General features: G+C 36.4%; 1 protein-coding gene across 1 annotated transcript in view; it reads left to right on the top strand.

The window, feature by feature from the left end:
• Positions 1–10691: 10691 nt before the first annotated feature.
• PDE7B (phosphodiesterase 7B) overlaps positions 10692–25521 on the top strand; it is a 332402-nt gene continuing 317572 nt past the window's right edge. Inside the window, exon 1 of the mRNA XM_008006932.3 lies at positions 10692–11146. Coding sequence (XP_008005123.2) covers positions 11126–11146 — 21 coding nt within the window. The 5' untranslated portion in view covers positions 10692–11125. The remainder of the gene's footprint in view (positions 11147–25521) is intronic.

Below are 25521 nucleotides of genomic sequence, written 5' to 3' on the forward strand. Positions count from 1 at the left end.
AAGTTACAAAATTAACTTTACATGTGATTCATTTAACATAATTTGACTCAAACATTTCATTTTAAGTGTTACAAAACACGTCAGTTGTAGCCAACATGGCAGATTCACACTATATCCAGGCCTGGCCGCTTGCTTCTCTCTTTAAGCGTATGTTCCAGGTTGCCACAATGTGATTGTGAGTCAGAAGGGAAAAGTCACCCCAGAGCTCTGTGGTCTTTTCCAGAAGAATTCTGTAGTATAAGTGGTAAAAGTTCAATCATTTCTAGGTGGACCGGATAATATTTAACGTTGGTCATCATCCTAGACATGAAGCGCAAGATGCAGACATTTGTTCTATTTCTTAAATGATTGGTTAAAGCTATTTCAGAACATTAGAATGAGAGATCTGAAGTAAATAAACTGTCTCTGCTAAGGCTGTTTCTCAGGGAGCATTAGTGAATAAGTGTTCGGTTTGCTATTACTAGAAGTTCCTATTTTTTATTTTACTGTCTACACCTAACTACACCAACTCTGCATATATTTTCCTTGTTCTTCCAAGGTCCCCAAAAGAAATATAATGAGGGAAGTTCCTGCTGCTAGCAACCTTCTCTGAGGCATAATGTCTTCCAGCTCTTCTTTAATGCTAGGTGCCGCATCTATGTTACTGCCCTGCTCATCAAAATCTTTTTCCTTTTGCAAAAGAAAAGGCTCATGTCTTGATCATTCAATAAAGTTATCAATTTTCTTTCCCTTGAGTTCACATAATCTGCCCAGTTTAACTGCTGGGTTATTGGGTATGTGGTTGTAAGGACCCCCCTTTTAGTCCCTGAATTATATGTTTGACTTACACATAACTTCTCCAGCAATCTCTTTTCCTCATCAATTCAGTCATTAGACAGCTATACATTGATGGTCTATTATATGCCAGGTACTGTGCTAGGTGTTGGGAACACACTGCACAGCTATTTAAGTTTAGTCCAGTGGCCTCATAAAGCTTACTATCTAATAGTGGCCTGTTACTGAATACTTAAGAAGTATTTGGATGACTTTCTGAAAATACAGGTAAAGTATTTCCCTACTCACTAGAAGACTTGTAAAAAAACAATGTGTGAGTTAAACTTGTTAAGTGGAATTCAGGTTTTAAATGCTTCGTACAGCTTGCTATTTTAGAGCCTCCTGCAAAGTTAATAATCAAACTCTAATTTTTAATATGAATTTTAACTTTAGCACTGATACATTTTCTTAATGTTGATCAATATTATAAGCACTCAAAAACACTCAAGCATTTAAAAATGCATAAAAAGAAAACCTTTGTAAATGTGATCTCTATTTAAATGCACTAAGAGTAAATGCTGTTTAAAGGAATCCTGATACAATATTGTAAGGAAAGTGGTTAATCATTAACTTAATTTTTAAATGTGGACTTTTATTATAATTTCTATGCTGTAGAAAGCAAAACTTTTAGCAATACAAAAACTGCAACCAATAAGAAAATACAAAATATACTTTGTTATAATAAAAAGAACACACCAGCAGTAGGCTACCAGAGACCCTTCACCTGTTGTGTTCTGAAGAAGAAAACTTTCCCCAGAGCATCTGCCTCAGGGTCTATGTTGTGGCATGTATTAGTTTGTTGGTGTGGCCATAATGAAATACCCCAGATGGGTGGCTTAAATAACAGAAATTTATTTCCTCACAGTTCTGGAGGCTAGAAATCCAAGATCAGATGACAACAGGATTGATTTCTTCTGAGGCCTCTCTCCTGGGCTTATAGATGACTGTCTTTTTTTCTGTCTTCATGTGGTCTTTCTTCTGTGACTGACTGTGTCCTAATCTCTTCTTATAAATGCACCAGTCATATTGGGTTATGGCCCACCTGCATAACCTCATTTTACCTTATTTAATTACCTCTTTAAAGACCCTATCTCCAAATACAGTCACGTTCTGAGACACTGGGGGTTAAGACTTCAACATATGCGTTTTCTGGTTGAGGGAGGGACATGATTCAGCTATAACATGGCACGTCTCTAGATTAGAAAATTCCGGTTTGCGAGTAAGTAGCCATAGGAGTCACAATGCAAACTTTTTTTTTTCTCCTATAAACACTTCAGCATGAATTAGGTTATCAGACAACTGCTACGTTCAGAATAGGCATTTCTAAAGATTTGTTGATGATGTGATGACAGCTCTCACCTTGAAGAGCAGAGGATAAAGGAATAGAAAATGAACCCAGAAAATGGGTGAAAGATGGGGTTGGAAAAATGCCAGAAGGCATCGCTTCAAGAAGGCATGCTCACAGTGGCTGAGTGGAGGGCAGGGGAGAGAGGCAGATAGCTCCTGAAGCCTGCAGGCTGAGGGGGAGCTCAGTTACTCAAGAGGAAGGGGTTAACCAAAGCCGAGTTGTGATTTACAAATTTGCCCTGATGGAGAATGTCTGATGATAAGCATTAAATAGCAAAGTTTAGAAGAAGTTCTTTTCTTCTTGTTTTCCAATTGTTCTTTCTACTGGACACTTTGCCATGATTCTGAGCTAAATTAGCCCTTTGGAGACATGATCATAAGATAGTCTGTTGATCTGGAAAACAGTTTTCGTGAAAAACGAGATGGTAGAAGGAAAAGAGAAAACAATTTGAAATGCAAAGCACTGTAAATGCATAGGAGAAAAATCCAGTAGTAGGGCTGAATAGCTTTTGCTCATCGAATTTTAAGCAATTCATTCTTAAAGTATTTGGTTGTTAATGACATAAGTTATGAATCACAGTAGACATTCAATAAATATTTGTCAACATTATTTACATTATGCTTATGGAATGATTTTTTGGTAAATGAGTAACGATTCCTTTTTTTTGAGACAGGGTCTTACTCTGTCACTCAGGCTGAAGTGCATGGTTCAATCACAGTTCACTGCAGCCTCAACTTTACTGACTCAGCTTCACTAGTACCTGGGACCACAGGCACATGCCACCATGCTCAGCTAATTTATTTTTATTTTTTGTAGAGACAGATTCTTGCTATGTCACCCAGGCTAGTCTCAAACTCCTGGACTCAAGTGGTCCTCCCACCTCAACCTCCCAGAGTGCTGAGATTACAGGTGTGAGCCACCATACTTGGCCCAGTTTTCTTTTCAAAGGGATTAAAATGTGCTTTGACTGTATCACTATCTTATTGCCAGCAGGGAGGAGAATTCAGATGAACAATCGTGTTATAATGAAGTAGAAAGGAGTTGGTATAAGATATAGCATCAATTGGCAGAAATAACAAGTTGCTAGATAGATTTGGACAGGTGGCACATGCCAGAGGGTCAGGTCTAGGACTAGATTTGAGAAGAGCACTGTACTGGGAGGAGGGACTGAAAGCATGAATGATGAGCTGCCCCAACCTTACTGGGGGTGTTAGAGATTAAGTGTGTATGATCTTTCGAAAGCCTTAAAAATCCTGAATTTTGAAACTCTGTCTGTACTACCTTTCAGAAATCTTACAAAGTCTGCATTCTAAAACCCTGGTCCCAAAGGTTTTAGATAAGAGGCTATAGACTTGGACCAATTTCTATTCCCACCTGCAATGTACAGTAGTTTCCTTGGCCCCATATTCTCATCCACATTTTTTATAGCCAGACTCTCTAAGTTTTATAAATCTAATGGAGATGTATTAATGTGCAATTGTGTATCTTATTATTTTTTACAGGTTCAGACTTCTTTCCATCGATCCTTTGTTTTTTTACTCTATTTATAATGTATTTGATCTTACAGGAGACTATAATTTTGATGTTAGCTACTTTGCCCATTTTCTTTGCGGCCTTTACCTTTGTGTCTTTTGTAGGAAGGTCTTTTGCTATGGATCATTGGTATATCCAATCAAATATTTTCTGACAATTTGACCGTTTTGGTTTTTCATGTTTAAGTCTTTAATTGCAATTTATATTTGTATAATGGATTTTGGAATGAATCTAAGTTTAACGTGGTTGGGTGTTATATTTTGCAGATGGCTAGCCTTGTTCTAACATCATTTACTAACTATTCCATTTCTTCTCCACTCATTAAATCATCAACTTTATCTTTTACTAAATTTTTATATATATGTTGATTCGCTTTTAGACTTTTTTCTGTTCCATTTTTTAAAAATTATAGATAACTACACCAATATTGCAATACTTTACAATGTACAGCTATTTAATCTCTATAAAAGACGTCTTCTTCTATTTTTCTCTAAGCAGATTTAACATTGTTGACTATATTGTACATAGTTTTCCTTGGATACTGTGATACCACATCCTTCTTTTTATCCTCATATATTGCCACTTCTCAATTTTATAATAGGCTTCTCCTCCTTTCAATACTGGTATTCTTTTCCGTTTTCCCCCAGACCCTCTTCTCTCCTCACTCTAAGCACACTTCATGAGCTTATGCGCTTAATTTCACCAATATGATGCTACCCAAAACTGTTCTTCTAGCCCAAGTTTGTTTTGTTTTGTTTTGCTAAGTTTCATAGCCACACGTCCATCTTCACTTTTATGTTAGGTTCAAAAGTGAACTTATCATCTTCCTTGCCTGATATAGTTTAGATATTTGTTCCCTCCATATCGCATGTTGAAATTTAATCCCCATTGTTAGAGGTGTTGCCTAGTGGGAGATGTTTGGATCATGGCAGCAGATCCCTCATGAATAGTTTGGTGACGTCTTTGCAGTAATAAGTTCTTACTCTACTAGTTCTTGCAAGAACTGATTGTTAAAAAGAAACTGTCAGCCATGATGGTGGCACATGCCTGTAGTCTCATCTACTTGGAAAGCCAAGGCAAAAGGATTGTTTGAGCCCAGGAGTGTGACGCTGCAATGAGCTATGATCACACCACTGCACTCCAGCCTTGGCAGCAGAGTGAGACCCTGTCCAAAAAAAAAAGGGAAATAAAAGAAAATGGTTTTGGACAGGAACGGTGGCTTACACCTGTAATTCCAGCATTTTGGGAGACCAAGGCAGCAGGATTGCTTGAGGCCAGGAGTTCAAGACCAGCCTGGGCAACATAGCAAGACCCTCTCTCTAAAAAAAAAAAATTTCTTTTAAAGAGAATATAGACAGTTGAATTGCAAAGGAAAGAAAATGACTAAAAATGGTCATTTCTATAAGTGATGGATCATGGGCTATTTAAGAAGATTTAGGATGAAAGTGAAAATAAAATAAGGTTACTCCTTTTAGATTTTAACTAATAAATTTTAGAAAGTGGGGTCATTTCAAATGCTGTGCTTCAAAGAACACTTTGAAGTATTTGTTAAATAATGGTGCCCCTGCAGACGAGTTAGTATTTTAAACTTAGTAGTCTTAGATTAATATTACTGTGTTTGGTGGAGATAATTGGATAGATACTGGGAAAGACATAGACATAGACATGGACATACATATAGATATAGGTGTACGTATATCCTTGAAGTTTTCTCAAGCTACAAAGGGTGAAGTATTTGTATCATGGGAGAAGACAGTCAGCAGTTAGTCTAGGAAATGGGGACGCTGGACATTGAATTTTGTTAGGACACTTCCTATCATGAGTAACAGAAAGCCAACTTAACCTCAGACAAAAAAGAAAATTCACTGACTATCATGACTGACTGTATTAGTCCGTTTGGGCTGTCATAACACAATACCACAGACTGAGTGGCTTAAACAACAGAGATTTATTTTCTCACAGTTCTGGAGAATGAAAGTCCAAGAATAAGATGCCAGCAGGGTGGTATCTGGTGAGGGCTCTTTTCCTGGTTTGCAGACAGATACCTTCTCTCTGTGTCCTCACATGGTGGAGAGACAGAGACCTCTTGTGTCTCTTCTTCCTCTTTTGAGGGCATCAGCCCCATCAGATTAGGAACTCCCCCTTTTGACCTCATTTAAGACACTTGTCTCCTTATAAGCCCTATCTCCAAATACATTAGAGGTAAGGACTTCACCATATGACTTAGGGAGGAGGCATAATTTAATCCATAGCACCAACTGTTTGAACTTGATTTCTGAGAGACCATTATCTTGGCTGTGCATCTGCCTTCATGGTGCTCCTTCTTGATCTCCTTTGCTGGATCCTCCTCAATTCTCCTTTGCTGGATCCTCCTCAATTTCGCATTACTTAAACAGAGTTTAGCCTTGGGTCTATTCTCATTCCCTAAGTGATCTCATGCCCTCTCACAGCTTTCAATACTATTTCATTTGTCCGTGGTGCTCCAGAGTGCTATATAAGCTGCCTACATAAGATTTATACTTGGATGTCTCATAGATATTGCAAAGGTAACATGCTATCTAGCATCACCTTAGTTAATGACAACTAAACTCAAATAGGCCCTAGTGCTCTTGGCCATCATATTATATTTCTTTGGTAATTTGGGCTCTTTACTCTGTTGGATGACATTTTATATCTCCTTTCCTCAAACCTTCATCACCTCCCCATCCACTCTCTTAGACAATTGTTATTTCACTGAGAAATTAGAAGTCACAGAGAATGTTCACATACAATGATGGTTGCATTGCCATTGCAACCCACCTACCAACACCTGTACCATTTACTCTGCTTTGCCTTCTATGTCTATGGATGAAACATCCACACTCTTCCAAAGCCAGTAACTCTGCTAGTTATATATCGCTGCTGAAGCAAACTAACACAAAATGTATTAGTCCCTGTTTCTCTAGGTGGGTTTGGCTAGGTACTTTGCTTAAAATCTCATAAGGCAAGAAAGCAAGGTGTCAGTAGGGCTGTATTATTTTCTGGAAGCGCCAGGGAAGACTCTGTTTCCAAGTTCATTCAGGTTGTTGGCAAATCCAGTTCCTCGCAGTTGTAGAACTTAGGTGGCTCTTTTCTTGCTAGCTGTTAGTTGGGGGTCCACTCTTTACTAGTAGAGACCTCTTTTGGGTCCTTGCACACGGCTCACAACTGAAAGAGACAGCAGCATTGTGTGAATCCTTCTCAAACTTGGAATCTCTCTGACTTCTGCTGCATCTCTCTTCTGCTTCCAGCCAGAAAAATCTGCTTTTAAGGTTTCATGTGATTAGATTGGGCACACTCAGATAATCCGGGATAAAATCTCCCTACTTTAAGATCCAGAACCTCAATTAAATCTGCAAAGTCCCTTTTGCCATGCAATTTAACATGTCCCCTGGTTCCAGGAATTAGAGTGTGGACATATCTGGAGGGCATGTAGCCTATCACAAATTCGATTTGTGCCCCAGCAATTTCCTCCCTCTCTTCCGCATCACCAATTATTCCCCTCAACTGCATTGTTTTCCATCAGTGTACAACATGCTGATATTCCCTTCCAATGACTGATCCATTTTTCTGCTCTCTTTGGGGCAAAACACCTTGAAATAATTGCCTAGACTCTCTGTTCCCAATTTTTCTTTCATTTTTCTTAACCTTTCAACTTTCTACTACACTCAACCTTCTTTTGTTAAAAAGACACAAATAATTACACATTCTAAGTTTAAGGGTCAATTTTCAGTCTTCATTTAAGTGTCATTTAACACAACTGATGATTGAAATGTTTAATTTACCTTCTAAGAAACCATCCTCTCTTGGTTTTTCTTATACTTTCTGGAGGCTCCTTGTCAGTCTCCCTTGCTAGTCCTTCTTTATATTCTTGACAACATAATCATGGACTGCCTGCAGCTCTTCTATCTGCACTCATTCCCTTGGTAATCATATCTAATTTCATGGCTTTAAGTACTACAGGTATACAGTGACTTCCAAATTTATATCTTTAGCCCAGAACTGTCTCTTAAACTCCATGCTTATATATCCACTGCCTAGTCAACATCTCCATGTAGATATCTTACAGGCAAGGTTAACATATTCAATATCAAACTCTTCATCTTTCCCACAAAACCTGCTCCTCCCACCATCTCTTGGTCAGTGCTAGCTCTGTTCTTTTACTTGATGGAACCCCACATTTTGGAGATGTCATTGGCTCCTCTCACTAATCTCCCTCCTTTATACTTAGCACCCAATCCATTTAACAAGTCTTATTGTCCTTAACACCAACATATAATTAGAAGTAAACCACTTCTAGCCACCTCCACCAAAGCATCATGGTAGACACCACTAGGATGTCTGGCTTGTTTATTGCAGTATATCCTTTATCACACTCTCTTCTACCTTGACCTCCACATGGTTGCCAGAGCGATCCTGTCATGACGTAAGTCAGATTGCCTCATTCCTCTCCTTAAAGCCCTGTTTCATGCAGACAGGAAGCCAAAGTCCTTAAATGACCTGGAAAACTCTCCATGATCTGTCACCTCTGCACCCATTGCCATCTCCTACTACTTACCAGCCAAATACTCCAGTCCCCAGAGCCTTGTACATGATGTCCTCTTGTTTAAAATGCTCTCCCTATGCCTCCCTCATCAACTTCCCATTTGTGTCCAACATCACCTTTGCAGTGGCACCTTCTCTGCATACTCACTTTAAAATTGCAAGCATCTATCTGACTAGTGACCCTTCCCTCTCCTGTTTTTTGCTTCACAACATTATTACCACCCAATATCCTATATAAATTTTTTATTTGTTGTTATGACCATTCTCCTTTCAGAAGAATCTAAGTTTCATGGGGTCAAAGAATTACGTGTTGGAGGGTGTGTATGTGTATTACATGTTTTCACTGCATTCTCCCCAGCACCTAGAACAGCGCCTGGAGCAGAGTATACAATCAAATATCTGTTGCTGTTCAGTGAAGGTCCAGAACTGTTCTTTATTTCACCTCAAAACCAGGCTCTTTTCCCAGGCTTCCCCATGTCAGTAAATGGCAACTCTAGTTTGCCCAAGCCGGGAACCTGGAAATTACTCTTGATTCCTCTCTTTTTCTCACACCTCTCATCTTCAAATACTGCCAATGCTCTCTGCAAATACACAGGCCCCTTTCCAAAATCTGGCCCTCCCACCTTCTCCACTGCTTTCACCCAAGTCCAAGCCATGATGCGCTCTCACTTAGGTTAGCACAGTGGCCTCATTTATCAGTCTCCCTGCTTCTACTCTTGCTCCCTAGGAGTCTATCTTCCACAGAGAAAAGAGAAATCTCTTCAGAATTCGTGTCGAATCATAAACATTCCTCAATTCAAAACACTGTGATAGGTAGGTTTTCACCTTGGAATAAAATCTAAGTCCTGTGTGTGGCCTGTAAGACATGCCCTGATCTTGTCTCAGACATACCTTCTGAAACTTCTTTCTTCCCTTTGCTCATTCTCTTCAAGCCACTCTATTTCCCTTCCTGTTCCTCGGCTCTGCCAAGCACTCACCTGTTGTGGGGCCTTTACATGGCTTCCTTTGCATGGGATGTAGAGGCCCACAGTACCTGCTGTGTCCCATCATTCAGGCCTCCGCTCCAAGTTGCTTTATCAGTGGGCTGCCCTGATCATCTTTCCTAAAATAGCAAACACACACCACACACACACGCACGTGTACACACACACCTCATTCTCCCACCTTATTTTGAAGCCCTCATTACCACCTGACATTATACTTTTACTTATTTTTCTTTGGCAAATTCCCTGCTTCTCCAAAATGTAGACTCCATGGGGGAAAAGAACCATCTGTTTTGTTCACTGTTGTAACTTCAACACCAAAGATAAACCCCAACAGTTACAGGGTTGCTTAATCCTAGCACCTAGCCTCTCAGGGATATAGAAATACTTTCTTTCTCAAAGAAACAATATTAGTATTTGAAAAAGGAATGTGGACTTTCCATAGCGTTGTGCCCACCCTTAAAACATTGTCTGCCTCAGAGCAATGGAGAAATCTGATTGGCCTCTGTGGGTCCCATGTCCCCTTGTGGCTCTGTTGTAGGAATGGGGCTGGGGGGAAAGTCCATGCAATCCATAGAAGAGAGGAAGGAAAGTTCTGCTCCTCATGCTCCCCAAGAAAAGGGCTGTGAGCAGAATTCAGGATGGGGAAAAGGAGGATGATGTGGGGGAGGCGGAAACAACAGATGGCAACTATGGAGATTTTTCCAGAGTGGGAAGAGTAACCCAGGGATAAGCTGGGGTCCCTGGTAAGAGAAGTATTCCTAAATAACTGGACCTTCACGCTTTTTGGGAAAGAACATGCTGAGGCCCCAGGAACACACCTGCATGGCATCACCATAGCCCTGTTTCTTGAATGACTCCTGCTGGCATCAGGAGGAGCCTCCCTGGCAGGGACAAGCCTGAGGCGTCACCACAGAAGCTGGAGGAAATGCAGGGACCATGGCACAAACTGACACCAGAGTTCTATGTTTCATTGCACATCATTTTGTTCACCAGTGCATTTGCACGATTCTGCCTCTATGGCTATCAAGATTGATTAACAACCCATTTTTAGGTAAGAGTAAAAATGAATTAGGTAAAAAAAAAAAAAAAAAAGCAACAGCTGCCAAGTGAGTATGTAGCACACACATTCACAGATGGAAATCTACATCTTGCTGCTATGATTTAGCTCAGGGTTTTATATTTAATTTTTGTTTTGTTTTGCTTTTGTTTTTATACACCTCACCACAAGGTATTTTAAATTCTTTAAATGTATTCCTGAATATAGAAAATGTTTCTTGGGCTCTCCTGAGAGTGGGGTGCCCAGGCTGACCACAGGCACACACACATTCTTCCCATAGTACAGTACTTTCAAATTAATAGCACATGCAGAGGAAAAACTAAACCCTTTGACGTCACTCTTGAAATGAGGAAACATAAACAGAAAAGGCTCCACTCCAGTAAGCTGCCAGAGTTGAAGCCGATTGGTCTCTGCTTTTCCTTGCCTGTGGCAACTGACAGCACCTCCCAGCCTAGCAGGCCGGCGGCTGCTCACCCAGCCAGTCAGTTGGTCTGGGTACTGCAGCAGGCTCGGCTCTGTCCCAGCACTTGTCTAGGAGAAAAGTGGTGTTACTCACCCAGGGAGAGTCTCTCTTTCTACCTTCCCTCTTTCTCGATCTCCTTGTGTGCTTTTGTGTATCTTTATTTCTTTCCTTTTTTTCCCTTTTTTCTTTTCCTTTTTTTTCTTTCTTTCTTTCTTTTTTTTTCTTTTTTTTTTTTTTTACTTAATTATATTCCTAATCCTGGATGAAGTTGCTGGATTCTGCAGCACGAGTCTTCATGAACAAGCAGCACCGCTCAGAGATTTCACGGCTTTCAAAGGTCACAGAACTGCCACTATGGTTAAATGTCTTGTTTAATGGTTGAGGTATGTACAACAAATTTAAGCGGCAAGCTCAGTTTTCTTGAGAGAATAGAGTCACAGAGAGATGGCAGGATTTTTATTTAAAATGAACCTGTACATATATATATTTTTTGTCTGTGATTGTTACTACAGCAACCAGCTTTTGAATTTCCTTCCTTTTTCTAGGCGAACTGACTAAACATTATCACTTACCCTGAATTAACCGTTTAAGGGCAACAGGGTTTCATTCCAACCAGTGTAATGAGACTCCGGCATTTTCACTGCACTTTGAGCCCACACTGAGGTGGTCTTTAAAAAAAAAAAAAAAAAAAAAAAAGCATTATTTTTTCTCCAACATAAATCTTGGAGTTGGGTAATTTTGATTTTTGGTGGGACAGGATAGGAAAGTGCTGGTAAAAGGGATTGGTAAGGTTTGCAGAACAGGGAAGCAGGAAATTAGTTTTATTCTTGAGTTTTTCATGTTGGTTGATAGCAGACTTCAAGATGAAGAAATTAGTGGCAAGAAGGGAAGAAACTGATAGTGAGACTGAAGGTAGAAAAAAATCAATAGAAGATGTCCAAAAAATGAATTCTGAAAAAAAATTCTTCATCACCTTGTTGCATTTTTCAAAAAAATGTTTTGGATTCAGAAGTCCAGGAGAGATGCAAATACTAAGTTATATGACCAGAAATTTAGATATTATTATTTATAAAGGAAAGTAAAACTTCTTTATTACCACTGCAAATTTGCTAATTATCTTTTCCTACAATAGTTGAAAATGGAGTCATATTCAATTAGGAGCTTAAGTGATTGAGCCTGGGGACTAATTAATCATTTAAAAATTCTGTTCTTCATGTGCTCTAGCCAGAGTGACTATTGCAATAAGAGTAAACCTTTTTGCATCAGAGGCAGGCATATGCATTCGTGTATAGTAAACACACTAAGTGCTGCAGGAAGCTTGGCAATTCAACACAGGGCTAATGTTGTTTTCAATGGCACATTATTATGTGTTAAGGGGGATCCCTGCTAAAAATCATTCCTATCCAAAGAGTCGGTTTTTGTAACAGCAATTTAAGTAATATATGGTTACCATGGATTTCCTTATTACCCTTCTCAAAGTTATGCAATAGCGAATAAGACAGGATTATTTGAAATCATTACCCTGTTCCAAAATTTCTAACTGATTTTCTTAAAGTTTCTATTCTCAACATTGAGAACCTGAAAGCTTTAAAACTGGGTCATGTTAGCAGTAATATTAAGCACGATTTCAAACACGAGCTGTATTTCAAAGGGTTAAAAAAATTAACTGCATAAGACTGTAATGTACCAAGTTAAGAACTGCAAAAATATTAGCTCTGAAATGCAGAGGATGTGCCGTGAATGGACAATTGCTTTTCTGCAGCGCCTAGTGGGAAAACAAGGACTTTGTGTGTTGCAAACGCATAACTGCAGCTCCTCCATTTCCTCTGCTTTATCTTTTATTACTGGCTGGTGAAACAAAGACGGGTGTCAGTAGTTACGTCTTGATTGACATTTTCTCCAATAAAATGAAGTCACTTTTTGTCTCAAGTAGAAATCCACGGTTAACTAGTTGCAACTCCAAAAACTGTATCTGCTTTGTAAGAATTTTTACCTGACACTGTAAGCTGTCTGATTTCAGAATGTACTCACTCTCTTGAACAACATGTGACAAAATCAGTGGTGACTGTATGTCAGCAAATTAGCTGGGAGAAATGTTTTTTTTTTTTTTTAATTAAGTTATTTAGGGCAAGGGTGGAAAAGTCTAAGATGTGTCAGGGACAGGCATTAATTTAGGGAAAATAATTACACTAGTGCATCTTTTAATGCCTTACACATTGTTCAGCACAATGCTACTCACTGTCAGTTCTCCATGAAAACCTAGTTAAAATGTTTGCCTAGAATTTACTACCTTTCATGTACTGTAAATTATTTAAATAATTTTGGTCTTTTCAAGTGTTTTTAAAAAGCACTTTTGGTGTCAGTTCAGCCTAAAATATAATCTAAAAATCAAGTCAATGATACAGAGAAGGACATTTCAGACACTGACACTTTAGTTTCAGCCAAAGGACATCTTAAATGCAAAAGTAAAATGACCAAGTTTCCTCAAAGGGGGACTGTACCACCTGGAAAATGCTTCTGCCTAGTAATTATTCTTCTGAAGTCTAACTTGCTGTTAGCCAGGCCCAAATCACAGGAGGAAGCTGTTTGTTGACTCACAGGAGATAGTGTTGGAAGGAATTGATTAAGTGGTAAGCTAATCCCAATGACTACTAAAAGGGCTTTGTTTATATTAAAGAGAAGTGTCAAATTTAAGGATCAGAATAGACTTTGAAACATCTAAATGTAGAAGCTAAGAGGGAATCTAAGTAGTTTGCCTCACATCATTGGGATACGTAATTGATTGGAAACTCTATATACAGAAATTCTTATCTAAATAATCCACTATCTTATGGATTCAGCTCTGTCTCCCCCGCAAAAATCTACAGCGAAGTAGGTATCTGTGTTCTAGAGGGTATATTTGGCTGAGGAAGACAGGACTTGGCATTTGGAAATGTCAGGTCCCCCTCGCAGCACAAAGACCATCTCTAATCTCTGTTGACACCTCCTCACAGTGGCAGCCCCATTTCCCCTAAGATTGTCCTTTGGGGAGCACTTCCTTTGTCCACAGGAGAATAGCCATGGGTTCAGCACCACTGGCTTCTACAAACATCCTCAGTGGCTTTAGGAATCCCCACTTTGACTCATGAGATGGTGCCTACTTCATATATTAGCAGTCTTTAACGTGGTTTACATGCAAATTTGAAGAAGAGAAGGGGAAAAGGGATGTAGAAACCCAAACTGACTGAATACCTATTTGTACAAGACATTGTTAGAAATTTGAATACAGAGAGTGAAATATGTCAAAGTTCTTGTGTGTGGTCAAGGCATTTATACTTTCTACTTTCTCAAGAATCATGTAAGAATCTAAATGAGTTGATCTGTACTTAGAGAATGATTTCATGAAGTGCACTAGAAAGGGCGGTGAACAGAGGTAGTGAACCAAGGTGGTACATTCAGGCTCTAACGAGCTGGGTGACTCTGAGCCCCTAGCTCACTCTTGAGCTCAGTCTCCTCAACTGTAAGAGCGACTGGTTGCGCTGGGTTATGTCTAACACCCGTTTTAGATCAGAATGTTTATAGTATTCTTACTCTCAACCTAGAATTTTTAAACTCCATTTACATGTAAATGTAGAAGTGTCAAACCTTTATTTCAAAAATCGTTACTACATGTTTTCAGGATGTCAAGGGCTGTGCCTGTGAATAAGCAATGATTCCCACGTTAGGAAGCGTATTCTGGTTGAGTATGAATATTTAAACAAATGACTGGAGTCTGTACAGAGAAATGAAAGAACAAAAGGAGAAGTTTGGGAGGGAGGCAGTGATGGAAAACTGCAGAGTAGGCAGCTCTATGCAATTTGGAATTTAAGAAAAAGGTAAATTGTATTTCTATTTAGGTATTTATTTTTATATGATCTAAGATGTGATTAATTAAGTATGTTGTTATTATTTTGGAAATCATGTATTTGCAATGGTGTTCTTAAAACTTAGAATGTTAAAGAGAGCCAAAGTTTCCCATAGGTTGATTCAGCTGCTGTACAGGCCTGAGTTGGTAAATCAAATCTGTGCATTGGCATCGTCTACATCATTCCTTGAACTTAAAACCATAGAAGTTACAGAAAGCTGGAGTCTTTAGAGAGCACTATGGGCAGCCGAGGTCCCAGCAGGCATTCGAAACAAGCCAGCAAGGTTCATACCTGTGATGGTCTTGAACACTGGCGCAATGTGGTGTCAACATGGCAGGAAATTCCCTCAGTGTTAGGAAAAGTCTCATGGTGGCTTGGAACTTCGGGATTACTTATGGGAGTGAAGACACATTTCTTCAACTCCAGAGCCCCAGTTTTTTCATCTTTAAAACAAGGCTGTTGGATGCCCTTTTTCTTTCCAAATTCTATGATTTGACCTGACAAAATTAACACTGAATCATTAGCATGTGTTTACTTTTATTTTTCCACCTCTCCCATTCCTTATTTCCACTACGTCTCTGTGTAGTTTGCCTTTACTCAATTGTCCACATTTACACAATTTTACCTCCAAGATAATCTTATTGCCAAGGAAAAGCAAAAACAAAACAAGGACTTGGGTTTAAGAATTTCTCCCCAGAAAGACTATCACTCCCCTGAGACAGTCACCTGTCTCCGCTCCATTTCTCTTGTATCAGGTTGATGTACCCCTCTGTGACTGGGACACTTGTAGAGAAAGCGAAGAGGCATGCTTTGTGAAAATTGTAGCTAGGAACTTTAGTGTTAGAAGACAAATGTCTTTTTCCTAAATGCCAATCACTGTCCTGGATTTTCTATATTACTTCACTTAATATCTTCTCAACTCTAATTCTGATTTCTTTAGAGAATAAATGAAAACCTGTTGATAACTAAGTTGAGGGAATCTTCAGAAGAAATTTTTGGTGAATTGATTGTCCATTGAGTATCTGCTCTGAGACCTTGCCCCGCTGGTACAGGGTTGCTGCCGCTTAGCTAGTGATAAGATGTGATGCAATTCAATCACCTTCATTGAGATATTTCTGGAATTCTGTGTGGCTCAGAGTGTTCTAGCTGGTGTCTCCTCTGAGTGAAGTTTACATTTAACATCTCAAGCATAGAGAATAGGGAACTGATTTTGTAGATTTGGATAAACCTAAAAACAACATAACAGAAAACACACAGAAATCTATTAAGCAATATATAATTCTTAATACTACAGTATAAATATCCCAACATTTTAAAACCTTAAATCCTTTCATGAATGTTTTACGTATTTATATGTATAAAGTACAGAAGTATGAAAATAATGGCCACAGTCAATATACCAGTAAAGAAACTTTGTCATGCATTTAAAGTTCCTTCCTTTCTGCCCTTCCTCCCTCCCTCTCTTCCTTTCTTCCCTCCCTCTCTTCCTTCTTTCCTTCTGCCCTCTCTTGCTCCTTTTCCTTCCTTCCTCCCTCCCTCCCCTAAAATTTTTGTAAAAATTTTAGAATTAACTTAAGATTCTTCCCTAAAATAAAACACTGTTGGGATATAGATCAATTTGGGAAGACTGGCATCTTTTCTGAGTCTTCCAATTCATAAACATAATGTATCCTTCTATTTATTTAGGTGTTTGTTGATTTCTGTCAGTAATATCTTCTGGCTAGCTTTACGGTCATTTTACACATTCCTTGCTAGACATCTTACTAGGCACGTAGTACTTTGATGGTATTCCAACTGGCATCTCTTCAATTTCAATTTGCTTCTGCCCTCTCTTGCTCCTTTTCCTTCCTCCTTTTCCTCCCTCCCCTCCCCCCCCCCTCCCTCCCTCCCTCCCTCCCTCCCTTCCTTCCTTCCTTCCTTCCTTCCTTCCTTCCTTCCTTCCTTCCTTCCTTCCTTCCTTCCTTCCTTCCTTTTCATTCTCCCTCCTTTCCTCTCTCTCTTTCTCTTTCTTTCTTTCTTGAATCTGTTAGGGAAAGAAGGGAAAAATAGATTGGTAATGAGGTTTTGAGGAGTTTTTCTTGTGTAAAATTTGGAGTAATATTTACTTTTTTTTCCTAGTGGTTGGTGAATTCATATTGTTTTTCATTAAATTTCCTGCTCAGATTTTTTTCTTATTAATACCTTCTGTGGCCTACATAGTCATAATTCACATACAAATAGGAAGCATATAAAATATCCTTTCTACAAGATGAAAATTATCCCCACTGCTTTAGACATGCACAAAAAAGGATACTGTTCAAAAATGAAGTTTATACATGACTTAAATATACTTAATCTCTAAGAATCTTCTTTTGCTCTGGCATGGGGGTGGGGTCCAGGACTAGTCTGGTGTGAGGAGTATGTTTCCATAGGTCCAGGCATAGACATGGGGGGGCTACCATATGCCTGGGTTGGTCAAAACTTGATACCTGAAGGTACCAAATGGTCAATGTTTTACATTCTCTTTGACTCTAGCAAATCCTTGTCTAAGAACATATAGAATTGTTTATTTTTGCATTGTTTACAACCTAAACAATATCAGAAACAACTTGAGCCTAATAATAGGTGAATTACTGAAAACTTATTGTAAAATCATACAATAGAATACCATATAGTCATTTAAAAGAATGAAGTACCTCTACATGCAAAAATCTGGAATGATTTTTCAGATGTATTAAGTAGAGGGGGGAAGCTACATTAACAGTTGTATAATTACATAGATACATTCATCTATACTTATTAAAAATTTCTGGAAATTCAAATTAAAAACTTAACAAACAATGCCTCTGGAAAGAGAACTTGGAGTATGGGATAGGAACAAGGCTTACTTTTCTTGTATATACTTTAAAATTGTTCAACTTTCCCCTCTATAAATGTATTACATTTATAATGGGAAAAAGTTGCTGACATTTATTTATCATGTGATATTTTAAAGTGACTAGAAAAATCAGAAGGTAAAAGAAGAAAGAGTTCTATTTTATTTTATGTTATTCATTTTATTTAATTTAATTACTATTTTTTTGTTTGTTTTTGAGACAGAGTTCCGCTCTGTTGCCCAGGGTGGAGTGAAGTGGCATGATCTCGGCTCACTGCAACCTCCACCTCCCAGATTCAAGTGATTCTCCTGCCTCACCCTCCCAAGTAGCTGGGATTACAGGCATGCACCACCACACCTGGCTAATTTTTGTATTTTTAGTAGTGATGGGATTTCACCATGTTGGCCAGGCTGGTCTCAAACTCCTGACCTAAAGTGATCCACCCGCCTTGGCCTCCCAAAGTGCTGGTATTACAGGCGTAAGGCACCATGTCCAGCCTGAGTTCTGTTTTGCTTTAAAATTTCTTCATTAATTTCTTCCTTTGACCCTTACTAAATTTCTCCCATGTGCCTTTGACGTGGCTAGGGAGTAGAGAATTCCCTGGAAGTAAGAACCCTGGAAGCCAGAAGATAGGGAGCCCTATCACTCTTGTTTGAGTAACTTTGGGCCAATCAGCCCTCTGGGCACCAGCTTTCTCATGTATGAAATGAGGGGCTTGGTCAAGCTCAAAGTTCAAGCTTAGATCTGGGTCTAAGAAAATTTGGTCTGTTATATGCCCAATTATTTGAGATCTTTCTCCATAAACTGAATAAACATATTTTACCATACATATTTTACTAGTTTGAACATCTTGGCTAAATTTTGTTTTAGAATTGGTCAGTTCAGTTTAATTTTTTGTATTAACTATACATGCAAAATTTGTATTTATTCAAATAGTATTTGAGGAAATCACACATCATAGACTTTTAAAGTAAAATTATACTATAATATCCGTTATTCATAAAACAGTAGAAAACATTATATTAAGATGTACAGCTTGTGAAGTTATGCAAGCAACTAATGCTTCTTCTGTTTGGATATGATTTATACATTTCTTGGTTTTCCAGGAGAGAAAAAAAAAAGACCTTCATTTCCCTTTCTCATTATGCCACTTGCCAGCTGGGTCCAGTCAGATGAAAGAACTCAGTCATTCACAAAAGTGTAGAAAGCATTCTTGTAGAAGGAGATGCTTCAGTAGTACAGAGGTCTAAAGAATGCCTCAATTTAGAAAAGATCATTAAATCTAAGAAAAAAGTTATTTTCGATGTGATAGAAATATAGTGTGTTTCCATGTCCTTAAGATGAGTGTTCATGCTTTTCCAATTAAACAAAAACCTAATTTCAATTGGGTTTTTAGCTTCATTTGGAAAAGTGTAGGTATTGCTCATTTTCCATATTTAGTAGGTTTTATTTTCTGCTTTTCTAGATCTTCATTATTGTATTTGGAGTAAAAAATAATCTTTAAGTTAAAATAATACAAAAGGAACAAACATAAAACAGGAATTTGCGTGATAGCAGTTTGGAATGACAAAAACTAACATTCTAAACTTTTCCCTATAAATCCCTTTTAATTATTAAAAATCACTAAGTATTAGAAATATAGTTCAATAGCTTTTACATAAAATAATTGAGGAATATTGTTCTCTTTTTCATTGAATGTGTTGCCCCAAGTGCCCATGTGTGGGTGCATGAGAGAGGCCCTTCTTAAACTTGACAAAATGCATATAAAAACTTTGTATGTAGTAGTAATAAAAAAAAAAATCAAAACATTGAATATAGCCTATTTAAAATATATTGTCTCCTTTAATGTAAATTTTTAGAAACCAAATAATCAATACATCTATTGGATTAAATGGCAATAATGAGTAATAATTTAAAATTCAATTTGCTTATTTTGTGTGAAAGGAGAAAAGGAAAGGCAGGAAAAAAAATGAGGATTCAATTTTTTCAAGGAGCATTGAACTTGTAACCTAAAGCCCTGAGTTCAAGTTCCAGATGCTAGGAATGATACTGTTGGCAAGTTATTTAACATTTTTAGATTTCAGGTATCTAAAATGTAAATTTAAACCTTTAGGTTCCAAAATTTCTGGCTTTCCTATGTAAGTAGTTACTCAGTTCATAATACAAATGTCCTGTAACTCTCTAGAACATTTCTGTTAGATGGGGATTTGTTATGCCCACTTTAAAGGCAAGGAAATTGAGACTCAGATAAATTGCAGCTAATAGTTGAAATTCAACCTCAGCTTTTTGCTGAGAGTTTTTAATGGTTTTTATATGCTTAAAATCCATCCTTAATCATTCTAAGAACGAGTTAGGAAACGTTTTAAAATACACAAAACATAAAAATATCTGTTTTGAAAATGTTAATCTACCCACTATATTTTTATACATGAAGTTCAAATAGATAGAAAAACAGCATTATTTCATTTTAAATGCAGTCACAGTGGATTAATCTGATACTTTAAACTTAAGAAATTTTGCTCTGAGAGGCAGTAGAGTGCATTGATCAGCAGTGCATAATTTGGTGACATTCAGTATGGTTCATTTATTAGCTCTGTGACCATGAAGAAGTTACTTAATCTCTCTAGGCCTCGCTCTGCTTATTTGCTAGATTAAGGTGTTTCTAACATCTGCTTCGTAAGATTCTTGAGAGAATGGAGTGACTTTTTATTTGTACAATGCTTTGAACAGGCTTAGAACAGAGTATGAAAGAGTAACACTTCATGTTAGTGTATCAACTGGTATTATTTGCTTTCAAGTTTTAGAAATTGTTTCATGGAATTATAATTATTTTGTTTACAGTGTTGCTGGTGCTTTAAACATTTAAGAGAAATCTTGTTTAAATTTTTTTTTTTTACTTTCTGAATTAAACTATAGCACACATAACAGAAAATTATCTAACATATAATTACACACCATTGAACCCCTACATAGAAGTCAAGAGAGTCAAGAAATAGAACATTATTACATGTTTGGCACCTGAGGAAACCCGTCATGCCTCTTCCATTCTTTCATTCAGTATTATATCTGAAGACTAGATAGGTTGTTGCCTATCATTGTATTTTGTTCATTTTCATTGTTGCATGATGTTTAATTATCTGAATACACAGTATTTACCAATCTACTGTAGAAAACATTTTAATTGTATCCAGTTTTTAACATTATGAATAATGCTGGCCTGACTATTCATAGGCCTGTCTTTTGGTGCACATGTACAGGTATATCTGTTGAGGTTATACCTAGGAATAAAGTCGCTGGGCCACAGGGAATGTTTATGTCCAAATTTAGTAAAAATTTCAAAATTGTTCAAAGTGGCTAAAATAATTTACACCCCCACCAACAATATATGTTCAGTTACTCTACTTCCTCACTGGTAACTTACCTTGGTTTTCATTTTCACTTCCCTGATTACTAATAGTTTGAACACATTTTCACATGTATATTGGCCATGTAAATACCTTTTTTGTCAAGTCTCTGATCAAGTTATTTTGTATATTTATAGGATATTATATATACTTATATACATATTGTATACATATTTGATACCTTTGTTATATATGTTATAAACATTTTTTCCCTGTTTTATTCTTCTCCAGATTTTTATCATTTTTGATTCTTTACATTTTCATAAAAATTTTAGAATTAACTTAAGATTCTTCCCTAAAACAAAACACTGTTGGGATATAGACCAGTTTGGGAAGACTGGCATCTTTTCTGAGTCTTCCAATTCATAAACATAATGTATCCTTCTATTTATTTAGGTGTTTGTTAATTTCTGTCAGTAATATCTTCTGGCTAGCTTTACGGTCATTTTACACATTCCTTGCTAAATATCTTACTAGGCATTTAGTATTTTGATGGTATTCCAACTGGTATCTCTTCAATTTCTATTTTTAACTTTTTGTTACTGATACTGATAGAAAAACAATCAACTCTTGTATATCAATTAGTTATCAGCAATCTTGCAAAACTCACAAATTCCAATATGCTATCTATAGATTATTTGGCTTTTCCATAGAGGTAATCCGAGCATCCAAGAATACTGGTGGTCACCGATTTTTCTTTTTAATACTAATAACTTTGTTTTATTGTACTGGATAGGATTTTCAGTGTATTGTTGAAGGGGTAATTGTGGCAACATAATCTTGTTCCCAGTCTCAGAAAGAAAGCTTTCAACATTCTACCACTAAGTTTGATATTTTCTATAACATTTGAAAGTTTCCTTTCATTCCTAGTTTGCTAAGCATTTAACTTATTAAATGTTCCTTAAAATATTGTCATATGATTTTTCCCTTTTATTCTGTTTATAGTAGGTGATTTTACAATTTCAAATCAAACTGAAATCCTAGACTAAATCTAACTTGGTCATGATATATTATGCTCGTTTTGAAAATCACTGATTATTACTCTGTTTCTGAATTGCTAATAATTTTTAGGATTTTGAAACTATGTTGATGAAAACCATTAACCTAAAATTATTCTTTTTGGTTATGACCTTATCAAGGTTCCATTGACTTTATTAAATTAGTTAGGAAAATTACCCTTGTAAAAATGTTCTGGGAGAGTTTTGTAAGTTTATTTTTTTCCCCAAATATTTGATAGAAATTGCACATAAATCCATCTGGGTCTGAAATAACTGTGGGCAATATTTTAGTTACAGTTTTAATTCCATTTATTTTTATGGGTTATTCAGATTTCCTATTTTCATTGTCAGTTTTAGTAATTTCTCATGGATTTGTAGTTAATTATTTTTCAGTCTTCTTTTTGAATATATACATTTAAAGAAGGAAATTTATTTTTCACAGTTTCAGCTGTCTCCTCTAGGTTTTAAAATTTAATGTTTCTATTAGCAGTTAATTCAAGACAATTTCCACTATAATTTGTTTTTAACCCATAAATTATTTAGAAGTACATTTATTAATTTGCAAACAAATTGGGATGTTCTAGTTCTCTTTTTGTCTTTGTTTCCTAGTATAATTCTACTGTGCTTACAAGTCATACTGTATACCATTAAGATCTTTGAATTTTTTGAAACTTGAATGTATAACCGAATATATAGTCAACTTTTCTAAATGTATTACATGTGCTTCAAATAAATGTATTCTGCAATTGTTAGGTATAGTGCTCTATAGATGTCAATTAGAAGATTTATTCATCATATTGAAATCTTTTGTATCTTTGTTGATTTTCTTTGCTTCTATTAATTACCGAAAGAGGTATATTAAAAAACTTCATGATTGAGAATTATTTTCCTTTATTTTGCCATCATTTGCTTATATATCATATTGAACAATGTAAAATTGCCATTTTTTTAGCTCAAGGTCGAATATCAGCAATTTTATAAAATTTAAACTAGTATTTTGATACTGTGCTGTTACATCCTGCCTTCGCAGTAGGGGCAATAAATACCTGGTTCTTGGGGAGCCAAAAAACTCTTAGACATCATAATAGTTTGTGACCTCCTAAAAAGGTTCAGCATATAAACAGATATTCAGTCAATTTGGCATTAAAATTTCCTTGACTAGGGGGAGTGTGATGAGGAAAAGAAATATCTAAAATGGTTCCATAAGGGAGCAGGATGATAATGGAAAAAAGGTTGAGAATTCCTTATAAACAAATTTAGAACTGTTGTAACTTCCTGGTGAACTGAAATTTTACCATAATAAAACATCCCTTCAATTTTTTTTTTGCCTTCAGTTCTCCTTGGGCTGATACTAAAATCTGTAAAACTAGCTTTCCATTGCTTAGTGGTTGCATGGCTTATCATTTTTTATTCTTTTAGTTTTACATTTTCTATATGTTTATGTTTTAGGTATGTCTCTTTACAAGCAGCAAATAAGTAAATTTTCTTTTATCATTCGGTCTGATATCATTCAGTCTGGCTATATTTGCCTTTTCACTGAGTATTTAATCCTTTTATAATTAATGGAAGCAGTGATATATTTGGGTTCAAATATGCTGACTTACTATGTACAATTTATTTATTCTTCTTGTTCTATATTTCTTTTTCTCTCCTCACTTTCCTAATTACAAATTAAGTATCTTTGTAATTGCACTGCCCCCTTTCCATTAGCTTTAGCTTGTTATTTTTACATTATTTTACATTGTTTTACTGGTGACTATTGCGGTTACAGGATGCATCTATGACCTAATACCAGCATAATGCATATTAGTACTTTTATTCCTTTGTGGCAAATTTGAGAACTTTGGAATGTCTTAGCTACTTTTTACCTCCTAAATTATATGCTACTGTTAGGTATTTAACTTTATATAATGTAAATCTTTGAATAATTATATATTATTATGGTTTCTTACAATTACACATCTTCTTCATTCCTTCCTGCATCCCTGAGGTCACATATAGGATTTCTTTTAGTGCAGTGATGATTTTGTTTAGATTTTCATTTTGTATGAAATGGCTTTATTTTACCTTTATTTCTGATGTGCACTTTCGTTGGTAATAAAATTATAGATTGCAATCCCCCCTTCCTTACTTTAAAATATTATTGTATTGTCTTATCACTTTTATTGTTTCTGTTGATAAGTCAGAAAATAGTCTTTTAAAAGCAATCTGCCCTTTTCCTCTGTAGCACTCTATTTTCATGTCTGATTTCTTGTTTTGCCATATGATTACTTAGGTATGGTTTTCTTTGCATTTATCCCAATTAGGGCTTGTATGGTTTCTTAAATGCATGTCTTGATATTTTTCAACAATTTTCAAAAATTCTCATTAATTATGTCTTTCAGTATTGCTTCTGCCCCATTCTCTCTAGCCTTTCTTAATGGGACTCCAGTTACATGTATGTTCGAGTTTTGAATGTTCCTACTCCCATTACTTACCTTCAATCTCTTTGTTCTTCATTTTGAAGATGTTCTTTAGACCAATATTTTTATTTCCCTAAGTCTTTCTTCATCTGTATCTAATCTGTCATTTATCCCATAGTAGAATTTCTTAAGTTATGGTATTTTTCAGTTTTAAAATTTTTAGGGATTCCTGGTCATTTCTAGCTTTCTGTCAAAATTCTCAATCTTGTCTCTCGTATCCTTAAACATATTCTGCAAAACATTTTAAAACTTTTTCACTTTTATTTTGATTTCTTGAGTGTTTATAGCTATTGGCTGCTGCTGCTGCTGCTGGTGGAATCAAGTTGGCTGGTTTTCATATACCTGGTTATTTTTAATGAAGCACTAGGCATTGTGTGTGTGTGTGTGTGTGTGTAGAGAGAGACAGACAGAGAAATTACTTGAGGCCTAGTATGATGTTATCTCTCTAGATAGGATCTACATTTGCTTCAGCAGTTACCAGTGGTAATAACAATCTGTCTTAATCTGATTTCACTTTGAATGAATATATATGAGGTGCTTAAAACAGTGGTTGGCACTTAATAAGAAGTCTGCAGCTATTCATTTTTATCTATTATTGTTTTCTCTGAAAGATATGGAAAGAGAGTAAGGGTAGTGAGGAGTAGTGAGTAGCGCATAGTGAGGAAAACACTTACAGTATTAAAATACTCCAATATGGACTATAAGTAAATATTCAAAAATTTTTATCACTTTGTTGTATTTTATCTTGTATTTGAAACAAATTGTATCTTATTTTATTTTCAATTTAGCAGCTTTATTTTAATCATTAACTTTAAAAACCAAAAGTAGAGCACACATAATTAGAACATTCCAGCTGTTCAGAAGGGCATAAAATGAAAAGTGAAAATCTTCATCTTCCTCTCACCACCACCATTCACCTCAGTCTCTATTTAAAATTGTTTAGAATTTTTTAATATATTCATAAAAAATGTGTGTTTTATTTGTACCCATTTCTACATGTACTCACCTACCCTTTTGTACAATTAAGAAATACATTTTAAAATGAGAAGTATTTATCAAAATCATGAACTAAGTAAATAATAATATGTTCACTTTCCATATTTCATTGTGGCCATTACAAAATTATGCAAACATTTCTTTACAAAAGCATTACAA

Source organism: Chlorocebus sabaeus, chromosome 13 (genome assembly GCF_047675955.1).
Source record: "Chlorocebus sabaeus isolate Y175 chromosome 13, mChlSab1.0.hap1, whole genome shotgun sequence".
NCBI lineage: Eukaryota > Metazoa > Chordata > Mammalia > Primates > Cercopithecidae > Chlorocebus > Chlorocebus sabaeus.